The 13,283-nt window shown below is 43.2% G+C and overlaps 1 protein-coding gene across 1 annotated transcript in view; it reads right to left on the bottom strand.

The window, feature by feature from the left end:
- The window catches only part of IL12RB2 (interleukin 12 receptor subunit beta 2), a gene marked incomplete at its 5' end in the record, with an annotated part of 60,034 nt that overhangs the window by 5,053 nt on the left and 41,698 nt on the right, over nucleotides 1-13,283 (bottom strand). The window contains 5 exons of the mRNA XM_081143602.1: nucleotides 819-918; nucleotides 3,558-3,648; nucleotides 6,357-6,494; nucleotides 10,455-10,613; nucleotides 10,703-10,801. Of these exons, the coding sequence (XP_080999728.1) occupies nucleotides 819-918; nucleotides 3,558-3,648; nucleotides 6,357-6,494; nucleotides 10,455-10,613; nucleotides 10,703-10,801 (587 nt within the window). The remainder of the gene's footprint in view (nucleotides 1-818; nucleotides 919-3,557; nucleotides 3,649-6,356; nucleotides 6,495-10,454; nucleotides 10,614-10,702; nucleotides 10,802-13,283) is intronic.

Raw genomic sequence — 13,283 nt, 5'->3', positions numbered from 1 at the left:
AATTGCAGTGACTGAAATCCTACCGAGACCAGCTCTCTCCCTGAGCAGCAGCTGGTACCCCTGGCTTCCGGCCTGAGGAAGGGTGTGGATGGTAGAATGCACGGGGCAGTTGAAGAGAAGAATCTTGGAGGGAAAGGGCTATGAGGTGTGAGAGAGGGAGTGTGGGCTGCCAGTGATCCGGGCGTGGGAAGAGTCCTGGCGTACCGCTTTCCTCCCTTTGCCTTCCATAAACGCACAGTCTTGCTCCATACTCAGATGCCTTCAACTGCCAGACCTTTCTCCAGAGATGGACCATCTTGCCCACTGTGAACTGCTCTCACCTCCTTAGACTGCGCAGCAGGGGCTCCCTTTGCTTCCTTTTCTGTAGCGCGCTCATCTGCCTGCTGAGCAACCTCTCCTCTAAAACCTTGCCATACACAACGGGGTGACCTACTGGCTTCCTGCCAAAACCAAAAGAATCTGGGGTCTATATCTGCTCTATTCTCAGGCAGGCTAGTATCATGGTAAAGCTTCAATTCTCGAATTTGAATGAGTTAATCTTCAGGCTATTGCTCAGCAAATGGCAAAAATACCTGCTTTTAAAGTAAGTTGAGGTGAGGAACATAAGGTATAGAGAGGAATGGAAAGCTGTGAGTCTGAACCTTTTGGTCATAAGCTTCAGAAAACTCCCATGCATGGGAGTAATGACTCAGATGATAACCTAGCGTGAATGCGCAGTTCATTCATGGGCTCTTAAGTACCCAGGTTTCCTCCTAACTAAATGGGAAACGTGCTGATGTCTGGAATCCCATCGACTGACTGCTGACGTTATACCTTACCTCCACAGTGGGATAGTTCTTGGCCCAAGTGCTGTTCGCTGGGTCTGGAATTTCTCTGCTACACCACTGAGGTCTGAGGGCTGAAAGGAGAACCAATACCCTGTAGATAAAGAAAACAGGCATCTGGTTAAGTGTGTACACGGTGGCACGGAAGCACAGGTTCTTGGCAGTGATTTCAGTGCAGGGGTATACAAATGAGAAAAATGTAAACACTGAAGGAGAAAAATGATGCATCATCCAAGGACGGACTGTTTTCTGTGAAGTTTGGATAGGTGATAAAGAGTCAGGATGCAGCCCGGCCGGCATGGCTCAGCAGTTGAGCATTGACCTATGATCCAGGAGATCACGGTTTGATTCCCCGTCAGGGGCCTTGAGTTGCGGGCTCAATCCCTAGTGGGGGGCGTGCAGGAGGCAGTCAATTAATGACTCATCATTGATGTTTCTATCTCTCCCTCTCCCTCCCTCTCTCTGAAATCAATAAAAATATGTTTAAAAAAGAAAAAAAAACGGAGTCAGGATGCAATCTCTTGGGGTTTGCCAAACAAACTATAGACCTTTTGCCTAGCGTAACGTTTAGCTGTTACTATCCAGCCATGCGCTTATTCAACAAACATTCCCTAATGTATGGCCAGCACAGTGCTGGGATAGAAGAGCAAACAAGAAGACATGGTCCTGACCCTTGGGAGCTTACTATTCACTTAATTACAATGTTTATAAAGAGTTTATAATGACAGGTTATTATGCTAAAAGTAAAAATATATATATATATATACGGATGATATAAATAGCTTGAACATAGATCATGCAAAAAAATGCCAAGAAAAAATACTATAGAGAAACATTCAGACTGTTAACAGTACTTGTGTTTGGTGATCAGAGGAAATATGGGTCTTTTTTTCCTACATCTTTAGGTTTTTAAAAATATTTTTAAATGAGTTTATATTACTTTTATGATGTGGAAGGAAAAAAAATCCTAAAAATGTTTCTTACAAATGAATGTGGCTTAAATATTTTTACTATATTTGAAAAATCCAAGACCAATGTGAAACATCTTTAAAACCTTGGCTTTAATAAGCTTTGATGTTCAGTTAGAATGGTAAGCTTCCTAGGATGTGTTTAGCTCTCTGAAACGAGATGTGACCATGTGACTAGTTTTTCTCCAAAGAAATGTGAGCAGAGGTACCTGTGACCTAGTATATAGATCATGCAGATGAGGAACAGTGCCCGAAGGAAGGTGGGCCAATAAAATGGAATAAACCTGGGTCCCTAAAGGACTGTGTGGACCACAGCTGTCTACCAACCTGGATAACTTACCTTTTATATGGGTGAGAAATAAACTTTTATTAAAGCCACTATATTTGGGGTCCTCTTTTTTTTCTTTTTCTTTTTTTATTTATCTTAACAGCAGAAGCTTTGACCCTAACTGATAAACTATTTCCCAGAAGAGGATGCATGTGATCCTAGTTAACTCTTTTTTAGTTTAACTTTTTTCAAAATCTACCTAAAGAGAGCTCTGCTTTGAAGTACCTATCATACATGGGGCTTCAATAAATATAAGCCTTTGAGACAAGTTCAATGGCTAGTAGAATGACTTTGAGCTAGTTTTATTTTTACCTCGTCTCATACTTTATACAACATCTGAAGGAAACTTTGTATTGAATAAGTACCTCATTAAAGAATTATCTCTTAATAATACATGTTTAAACAAATTTTAGAAAAAAAGAGCTAAAATCACCTGTGACTTGATTCCCTGATAATGGTGTATTAATATATACAATATGTTGGTGTATATTCTTGGGGCAGAATGTTAATTGCTGCCAAATACCTGTTTTTTTCCTCAGGAAGAGCACCCTAATTTATTGGGACAACTATGAACCCAGCTATAAGGCCACAATTTTAAACCTCCATGTCTCACCAAGTTCTAACCAAAAAAATTGAACCAAAAGTATCCTGTGTGACTTAATGTCAAGTCTGAAAAAGGAAGTGTGGGCACCTTCTTTCCCTATAGTAGCAGAATGCAGGCACCATGGCTCCAATTCCTGCAGCCATTGGACCATGAGGCAAAACTGATGGAAGCCAATGTCAGGATAATGGAGTAGAAAGATAGAAGGAACCTAAGCCCCTGATGACTATGGCACTATACACCAGCCCTTTGCCTGAGTTTACTTCCCTTTTCTGGGTGAGAAACTGTTAACATAGGTTTTTGAATTTTTTATCTTACAACCAAATTTAATGATAATTGATAATATCTTGTATGTGTGTGTGTGTGTGTGCGTGTGTGTATGTACTCTTTCATTTTAAAATGAAAGTACATATTTTGCTGCTTTTTAAAATACAGCAAATATTCATGATTTAATTTTCTTCTACATCTTTAATGGATGTATAATATTGTTATATAGCATGAGATAAATCATGATTTAGTTAATCCCATATCATTGCGCATTTATACTGTTTCAAATTATTTTCCTTTTATGAACAGTACTTGAATGAACATATTTGCCACCAAATATCTGCATACCCTTATGATATACTTAGAATAAATTTCTAGTTAGGAATTGCTAGATCAACGGTACAAAATTTTTAAAAATTAACATACTGTCACTCCAAAAAGTTGAATAAATTTAGTATGCCCCCAGAAATGAGAGTGTCCATCTCTTGGACTTATAGCAGCAACAGCAATTATCATTATAAAACAAAACAAAACACATTTACCAAAATTGGCAGGTGTACCCAACTCACTTTTGCCGGAAGTAGCGCACTGAGAAAACGCCCACCACGATGATAGCAGTGCAAATGCTCGGTACCACAAATGTGCTCCAACTGGCTTTACCTGGAAGGACAGCAACCCTGTGACTGAGTCATCAATCAACATTTCAAAGTAATGTTGTTACGTGAGCCCCTGGGCCCTGCCCAGCACCTGGGTCGCTGGGCTCAGGAACAAGCGAACTCATTTTTATCCATTCATTTAAGGAGAAGGGGCCCTCAGGGAGCCAGTTCTATAGTTCTGGGAGGAGGTCCAGCCCCACAAGGGCTCCTTCCTTCAGCGGGTGAAGGAAAAGGGGTGCGATACAAAGCACTGGTTGCGAACTGGGAGCCCTGATTCTAGTACTGAGTCTTCCACTGACTGATGCATGATCTGTGGACCTCCAATTCTTGATTCATAAAAGGTTATATCTACCTGCAGGTTGCTGTGAAGATTAGAGATAGTATACTTAAAGCGCATAGCAGGCCCTCAAGAAATAGTAGCTAGTAATTTTACCAAACCACTGAATAAATCCTCTATCTAACTAGAGTCTTTGGAACTCTTTTGATTTCTTCCTATGAACATGTATTTTGCCATGTACCAGAATTACTGATTAATTCACCCAGCGTTCATTATTAACCATGTACCAGGCCCCATTAGGTGCTGACATACAAAGGTGAATAGGAACATGGGCTCTGCTGTCTTCAGAAGTCATGAATGTAGCCCAGGAGAGAGAGATGTGAACATGTAAACAACTGTAAAAACAGGCAGGTACAAAGCTGTGTAGCAGAGAACAGCATGAGCATGGCCTCACTCACAGCTCAGCCAGTTTCCCAAAAGGCATGTCAAAGCAGAGTTGGATGGGTGGGAGTTGGCTAAGTGGACAAGTTAGGGAAATGCCACCTGGACTGAGAACTATGCAAAGGCTTGGGAGGAGGAAAGAGCACAGCACTTTCGGGGGACTAAGCAGTCGGTCTTGCTTTTGATTGTAAGTGATGGGGGTGAGGCAGAGGAGGAAGCTGGATGGGTGAGCAGGACCAGGTCCCACTGGGCCTGGTAAGGAGCAGTTTGAATTCTAGCTTGAAGTCCTAGGGGAACACTGATGGGGCTGCAACAAGAGGTGGAATGTCAGCACTGGGCGTCTCGCAGAGTCTTCTGCTTGAAGGACAGGCCGGGAGGGAGGGCGAGCAGGGGACTAGAGGCCAGAGACCTGGTAGGCCCAGTGAGCGGGGTGTTACCAGGGCCGAATGGGGAGTTAACACAGGCGGCCTTGTTACAGCCCCGTATAATCAGCTCAGTCTGACATGTCTTCAGCATCTGTCTTCCTTCCTGGCAGATGGGACAGTCGAGTACCACGGGCAGAAAGATGCTGAGTTCTTAATCTAATTAATTGCTCACAAGTTACCTTTTATGGGAGTAGCTGGGAGATGAAAAGAGGGCTTTTCAGTTTTCCTAGTGGAGAAGTACCTGGCATAGAACAACAAAGTACTGAATGATCAACTCGATACTCCATGTCACAAACAAGAACAGCCGCTTTACTCTTGGAGCAAATGAAAACTAGTGCTGCCAGAGAGAACAGCGTAGCAGCCCATGGAAGCCCGTGGAAGCCCACGATGCCTGGGTCACTTCTTCATACACTCAGATTTAACTTAAGTAGCTCACATCTGAGTTTGATTTGTAGTTCTGCTACTTACCACCTCTATGACCTTGGGTAATTTTTCTGTACCTTACAGTTATAAAAAGGCATCCTAACCCCTCATTCCTATATTTAGTTCATATTGAGTGCCTGGTAGTGTGATCAGGTGTAATCGTGTAAAGCAGGGACTTTACCTGGTTGTAGTCAAGATTACATCAGGAAAGTCTGTGTTACGTGGTTTGAATTGTGTTCTCTTGCCCCCCCCAAGTTCATATGTTGAAGTCCTAATCTCCAATACCACAAAAAAGTGACCTCATTTGGAAATAGGGTCATTGCAGATGTAATTAGTTAAGATGAGGTCAGACTGCAGTAGGGTGGTCTCTAATACAATATGACTGGTGTCCTAATAAAAAGGGGAAGTTTGAACAGAGAGACACACAAGGAAAACTCAATATGAATGATAGAATGGGAGAGATCCACAAGCCAAGGAACACCAAAGACTGCCACCAGACTCAAGGTGAGAGGCTTAAAACAGATTCTTTCATAGCCCTCAGAAGAAATGAACTCTGCTGACACCTTAATCTTGGACTTCCAGCCTCCAGAACTGTGAGAAAATAAATAATATTGTTTAAGCCACCCGGTTTCTGGTGCTTGGTTACTGAAGCCCCAGCAAACCAATATGGTATAAAAGCTCTTAACACAATGACTAGCACATAACTATCTGATATACAATAGCTGCTCTTGTTATTGTTGAGATTCTCATTATTCATTAAACAGATATTCAGTGAACAAGTACCATGTGCTGGGCGCCATTCTAGACCTTGAAGATAGAGATAAACAAATACTGGTCCATGCCTGTTGGATTTAGAGTTTTGAATATGGGCCAAATGTAGTACATTATGAAGGAAATATGGACGTGCGCTTGGGAAGGCTTCCTGGAGGAGGAAACATTTCCACCGAGTTTTGAACAAAGGGTAGACACTGTCTCCAAGCAGACAATGACATGGTAGGGCAGAGTTAGAGGAAACAGCACGCACAAAGGTGCAGCAGTAAGAGAGCTGTGAGCACATTAAAGAAAATCTGATGATCTCCATGCCAAAGGCATGGGACCAGGGTGGGAATCCAGGGCGGACTCTCCATCCCTAAAGTTGTTTCTTACCTTGCAGACAAAATTCCCTCTCCTTTCCTTGGGGGCTTTCACCAGCTGCTGTCAGAGCTGTCATCCACAGGAGGTATCTCACTCTGGGCTGCAGGCTGTCTATTGGATGTGAATTTGGAGAGACCCGATAGGGAATTTCTGAAAGGAAGATTAAGATAAACTAAGGTACATATAAAAGGAAACATTTGAATATGGGCTTATACTCACTTTTATTTGTTAACGCTTCATTTAATTTGAAAGAGAAAAGCACATTTCTGTTTTAAAATAGTCTTAATTTGTACTTAATACTTTAGTAGGCCCTAGACACTGTCATTTATGGAGGCCTCACTTCAAAGCACATCAGAAGTAAATATTTCTTCTGTGGTAAAATCTTTTGAAAGAATTTTTATCATTTTGTTTATGAAATTATTTAGATGTAGTTAACTCTTTATCTCCTATAATGTTTCTGGCATTTACCAGATATATTTGAGAACTCTTGGGGAGGAAATTAAATATACAAATTGTTTTCAATGGAATTTTTAAGAAAGCTGAGTATAGCAATTAATGAAACAGATATTTAAGCAACATTAATTTTGATTTTCCACTTTTTTTTGTAGGCTCTGAGTACTGGGTTTTGTAGGCCTAATAAGATAATTTGCCACAATTTGACATAAAATCTAAAACCTAGAGCAATGGTACTTAAGATTAGATTTATTTTGGCAGTTTAAGCCTAAATCATCAGTTCCTTAAGCTCTCAACAGCCCTGCAGGTCCTCGGCAGGGAAGATTTTGTTTCTTGAGCAATGCACTGAGGCTGTTTTTCTCGGTAAGTAGGCAATCTTAAGGCCAGAACTTCAGCAGGAGTAGCCTGCTGGCTTGCTTGGCAGACTTGCGTCTGTGCTGGTGATCAAAGTGGAAACTAGAACTCAGCACTTTGTTTCTCAACATCATTTACTGGCTCACAAACCTCAGAGCAAATCAGATGATGACCCTGTTTGTGGAAATTATTTCAACAGTCACAAATATTTATTGAGTATCTGCTCTGGACAAGGCACCAAGTATGCAAAGGCACAGTATTTGCCTCAAAGAGTTCACCATCAAGTGGGGAAAACAGACCCCTTCCACTCCCCACCCCTGCTTACTGTGGGTGACCAGCAAGACGGAGCCCTGTAACATTACATCCACTCCGCCCAAAGGCGCTGAGGCTGGAGCGGATCATGTAAGTGCTGTGACTATCAGAGCAATTTCTGTATTTTACATCCTGTTAAGAAAAAGTACCATGTGGAAAATTCCCAAGCCTACTCTAATCTGGTGAAATTGCTTGCACAGACTCAAGCTATATGATTAAACTAAAACATCTCTTATTCCTAAATCAGGGGATTAAAACATTAATTTTGGAGCAAGCTTCTGCTTATCTTGCAGCAGCAAAGCATCAGTGAGCACCAGGGAGTCGGCCGTCAGATTGTGAGAGGGCATCCTAAGCGCTGGGAGCACAAGGAGATGTCGGAACAGAAGAGAAGACATTTGAATGGTGTGCTGGGCCAAAAAGTTTATACACAAACATACACACACGTATTTGAAAAATAAAAATAGAAACTTTATGGGGGAGCAGTAAGGAGGAGTAACGGGAGAAAGGAGTCATGCAGGAAATACTGGTTCTGCTGCCTGGGTCTGGGCTGCGATCTCAGGCACAGATAAAGGGGCCATTCAATCCCTGGCCTTCTGAAACTTTAGGCTCAGGGTGGTTCAAGGACAAAGGCACCAGTTAGGAAGATGTGATTGCTGCCAGTCATCTGACAGGCAGTGGGTAAGAAGGTCAGTGGTCTCAGGAAAAACAGCTGCATTGTTCCTGAAAATTAGTTTTCTTCCTAACAATCTACATGGACTTAACAAAGTGTAGGGTGGTAATCACCGATTTGTTATTCAACAAACACCGTTTTTATTAAGCACCTACTGAGTGCCTGGCTGTATTGTGAGTACACGGGAAACAACGGTGAGCAAACAGCCATGGTGTCTGCCCTCATGATAATTAGAGTCTGTGGGCAAAAACAGCCAAGTGGAACAAAATACAATGTGTGCACCAGAAGAGAAGTGCACCTGCCACTGGTGCCCATGGTGGTACCAACGAACTTCCAGAGGAGAGCCTGTGCACCAGAGTCGCCGGGGAAGGCACTACCATGCCGATGCCCGGGCCCCCGCCAGCAGGGCTCAGTGCCCCTAGCGCCCTCTGCAAGTGCTGTCGTGGAGCCTGGAGGGCAGCGCCCTACGACGGGGAGGACAGAGCCCTCTCCTCTCTCCTCCCACCTCCATTCTGCTCTCCCGCGAGGCCTCGCCTTCCTGTCTCGCCTTCAGCCTTCTGCCCTCTATCGCTCTCTAGAAGCTGCACTTGTGAATTCACCTGTGATTTCTGGTTGTAAAATGCAACAGGCAGTTGTCAGTCCTTGATTAGAGCAGTTACATTATTTTTGTGCACTTTTCCATCTCCTTCAAAAGACTAGGAAAACTCTGTGAAGACAGAGAATGGGTCTTACTCTTCAATATGTGCTTAATGAATAAAAGGAAAATTTAATCAAAACCAGTATAAAATAGGACTTTGAATCTGGGCCTCCTCCCCTTTTGACATATTTTAAAATACCCTTATATAGACTTTAGATTCAACAGATTTGTGGCAAAATAAAATGGGCATTTTCTTCTACATCTATAAGAGCGGCATCTGTCTGGTTGTAAATAAGCATCTCAGTTTAAACTCCGCCAAAATGAAAATTGGGGGGTGGAGGGGAGCAAATTCCACATGAAGAATTTGAAATTGCTCAGGAAGCGGTCAATTGATTCATCACCTTTTGGGGTGTTTTTCAGAACTGACTTATCCTGACGGACTGGCCCAGTGGGAAGCAGTTCTGTCCAATGATACATCCTGTTTATCAACAGGATGACTGAATGATTGCAAGGTCTTACAAAGGACTACTAGAGAGCTGTACCAAAAAATGAGGCAAATCCATATGGACTGATGTGGAAAGATCTCCAGTATGTATTTTTGAGAAGTAAAAGCAGGGTGACGATCAGAATACAGATGATGATTCCAAACGTATGCTTGTATAGGTATTAAATTTTGTTCTGGATGAACACACAAAGAACTGCTAACAGCCTAAGTATAGAGGAAGGGATAATTTTGATTTTATGTCTTACCGAACTATTGGAATGTTTTTATCATGTGCCAGTATTATTTATATAATAAAAAGTTAACTAGCCTCAAAAGTCATAACTCAGAAAAGCAACACTGCAGGTCTCCTAAGGTCAAGAGAGAAGACCGACTGCTAAAGTTTCCCAGGTAAAAATCACTCTTGCGGGCAGCACCCTGGCACCCATATCTCAGGGTGGCTTTGTTACATTCTTCTTGGACCCGCTGGCTCTCATGAAGGAACAAAAATGTTGCTCCCTTATAATAAATCTTTCTGAAAGCAAGCAAGCTGCCTAAGAAATAAGGAGAAGGGCAAGACAAGAAAAAAAAAAAAAAAAACACAACACAGCAAAAAGCTCTGAATAAATTAAAGTTAGAACATCAAGTCTGGCAGGTGCCTGGGAGCTGCTATGAATGAGTGATCCATGAAGTCATTTGAGATAATGCTCCAGCCGGAATTTATTTTAATTGCTTTAGTCTTATAGTTATGAAATAATTATAGGTCATAAGGAATTACTTAAGTTGTACTGTATTTTATCCATTTTGAGAAGAAAATAGCATGCTATGATGGTAAGTGCAAATGGGGCGACTCGAAGTTCTTCCAATGTATTCCTTGCAAACCTCAAGGGTCTGTATAACAGTATTCAAGTGCCTTTATTGCTTGTTGAAATGCTATCTCCGCATATGAGTAAGCTCCTTGAGATCCTAGTCCATTATTTTCATTTCTTTAACTTGCTTGGCACATACATACATTTAGTCACTGTGTGTATGTGTTTAGATGTCTTTTACTTTCCTTCATGCAACTAATTTCCCAATATTTACTGAGCATCTACTAAGCGCCAGGCACGGCAGTGGCCCGGTGTGCACGTACGCACACGCATTCGCCGTGCTCTCCTGGCACCTGAGTAAGAGCGGCCCGCGGCGTTTGTTTCTCACACATACCACAGAGTCGAGGCTGGGCAGTGGAGTCCCGTTCCTTCCAGTATATCCTGTAGTGCAAGATGCAGCCCATTTGTTCCTGGGCTGGAATTTCGTCCCATGAAATGAAAATGCTCCCCTTTTCCTCTGTGATGGCATTAATGTGGGGGCCACTCAGTGGTGCTGTAAAGCAGAACACAGGGAGCTTTGTCACCCTCCAAATCCAAATCATGACACTAAAGCAAAATTTGGCAAAAGGTCCCAAGACTCACCTTTGTGCCCAGAGTTAGCGCGGATGGAGCTGCATCCCCCCTGGTGCCCTGACAGCGCGTGCACGCGGATTTCATAACACATGTGAGGTTTTATGTTCTCTGCAAGGAAAGGGGAGTTCTGATCACAGGGGTGGCATCGCGTGGCGTCACTAAAGGAGCCCTTCAATGTCTGATACAGACGCTTTCAAGGCATTTCTTGCCTCTTCTTAGTGTGGAGATAGCTCAAGTGCAACCTAACTGAGGTAAAGGAATGACTAAGTTACAAAAGCTCAGCCTCTCCTTTGCCATGATACCGGCCCCTGGAAGCCACGCTCCCAACTCCCAAGTTCACCTCACAGTGAACACATAAGCAAACCTGAGCTGCTTCTCAGGGTCATCGCGATTAAGGAGACAAAAGCTAGCCCAGTCCCAACCAGGATTTAAATATAACCACACAGACAGCTTTTGAAACAAAACTTTCCTTCAGAAAAAAAACTTTGACCTCTACAAATAACTCATTTGCTGTTTACCAAAAAGGGAGGCTGGGTTTTTTCAGGCAGAGAACCTGGAAGGCTCTTCTAACCCCGCAGATGCTTATCAGGGTGTGCGGGGAGCTCGGATGACACCTTCGGTGAGGCTGACGGGGGGCTCAGTGTGACCCGCCCCATTGCTCCCTCTCCTCTGTCGCCCCGCACCACCTTCCAGTTAGATTCAGTTGCTTCACAGCCTAGAAGATTCGGAAGTGCCACACTGCAGTGTTCTACCAGCCACAACATTTATTGGCAAGTCGCCCAAGCTCCTTATTTCCATTATTTCTACTTGTTCTAAAAAAAAGGCCCCCTCAAAAAAAAAAAAAAAGAAAGAATAAAAAGCCCCTCTCATAGATACTGCCCATGACATATCTTTAAACTCTCAATGAGCTCTAGCAGGTTTGGCTCCATGGTTAGAGCCTCAGCCCTCAGACTAAGAGTCTCAGGTTCGATTCTGGTCAAGGGCACCTACCTCGGTTGCAGGCTCAATCCTGGCCCCCATTAGGGTGCATGCGGGAGGCAACCAATTGATGTCTCTCTCTCTCACATTGAAGTTTCTCTCTCCCTCCCCCTCCACATTTTCTGAAAAGCAATGGAAAAAATATCCTCAGGTGAGGATTAAAAAAATAATAATTCTCAATGAAAATTTAAAGGAAAAAAGGGAGATAATCCCTACTAGGTAACTACAGTATCATGCAGCCAAAATAAGGACTCTCTCCCATATTGTTTAAAGCCCTGCTATAGGTAGATCTGGTCCCTACCACTCACAATTGATTAGGATTTAATATTTCCTCTTTGGGGAAGAAGAATTTTACCTCACAGAATAATTTACTAAATAATATGTTTTCTATGAAAACCCATTGTCCCTTAAATATCCCAGCAAGTGAGCAGCATATAAAGCTCAAACACACAAGCAGTACTGTCAGAGTGACCGCGAAGAGTAAAGACTAAGGCCACGGGTGAGTTTCCATTTGTATCCGTGAGCTAAGTGAAGTGGAGAAAAGGAAGCAGTCAGCTTAACCGGGTAACGCAAAGATTCTTCGTGGGTGGCATCCAGACCCCCGGAGTCCCAAGAGCAACATGGAGTATGGAATCACGCTTCTTTTCCGAGGGGCTAGTGCCTGGCTGCTCTGCTGCTAGTGGAGGAAGGTGCCAGCCAGCCACTGTGCCCTGCAGGGCATGGGAGTTCCAGATGAGCTCATTCGGCAAAGGCTTTTGTTGCATTTTGCCACGCAAAATGTGATTTCAGGGAAGAAGGCTTGGGAACAGCTACATCAGAAGCTGTGGCTTCTTCTTGTGAACAGCCTACCCTTAGTGGAGAAGGGAGGAAAATGTGGCTCCTTAACTCAGGTGACATTTCCCTTTCCCTAAAGCGCAGAGCAAGCTTGTTCCTCTGTTCTGACCGTGAGAACTCCTATGTGACTGGCTAAATCTACAAACACCCCTTAATCATCTCTGCTCCCCACCTCAAAAATGCCTTGGCCCTGCTGCGCAGTGCTGCGGCCCACCCTGTTAAGATTTTCATTTCTTTCTTCATTCTGGCCCCAACTATGGGCTCATTTCCTTGTGCTCCCATGTATACACATTTACTTGGCACTCTTGGGCAAAGGCTCTGTCTCCATGTTTATAAATAATCTCTTAGGTGGATTTTCTGTAGGATTTTCACCTATTAAGTATGGGAGGAGGCAAACACTAAATGAACAGTAACAAGGAGTAATCCTTAGAGGAAGTACAAGGGGACATGCAAAAGGAGGGCCCAAAATAGCCAAGGAATCAGGGAAGGTTTTCCAGACATGGCGACGTCTGCATACGGTAAAAGGAATGGCTCTGTGTGGCCTGAACCATTTTTATCCAGGACTGATTATCTCCAGCCCAGGTCTCACCAACTTATCATCCTGGAGCTAGATTGTATTCTGGGTCACTCCAAACACACCCTTCTGCCCCAGCCAGAAGCTGAGGATGTGAAGGCAATGAGTCATCTTACTGACTGGACAGGGCCACTTTGATTTCATGATAACTGAATTACTTAATTTTTTAAGAGTTTATTTTCAGAATGTACAAGCAACACAAAC

The sequence above is a fragment of the Miniopterus schreibersii genome (assembly GCF_964146895.1).
Source record: "Miniopterus schreibersii genome assembly, chromosome: 8".
Classification (NCBI taxonomy): Eukaryota; Metazoa; Chordata; class Mammalia; order Chiroptera; family Miniopteridae; genus Miniopterus; species Miniopterus schreibersii.
Note: the sequence above shows the minus strand (reverse complement) of the source record. Positions and strands in the feature narration are given on the sequence as shown.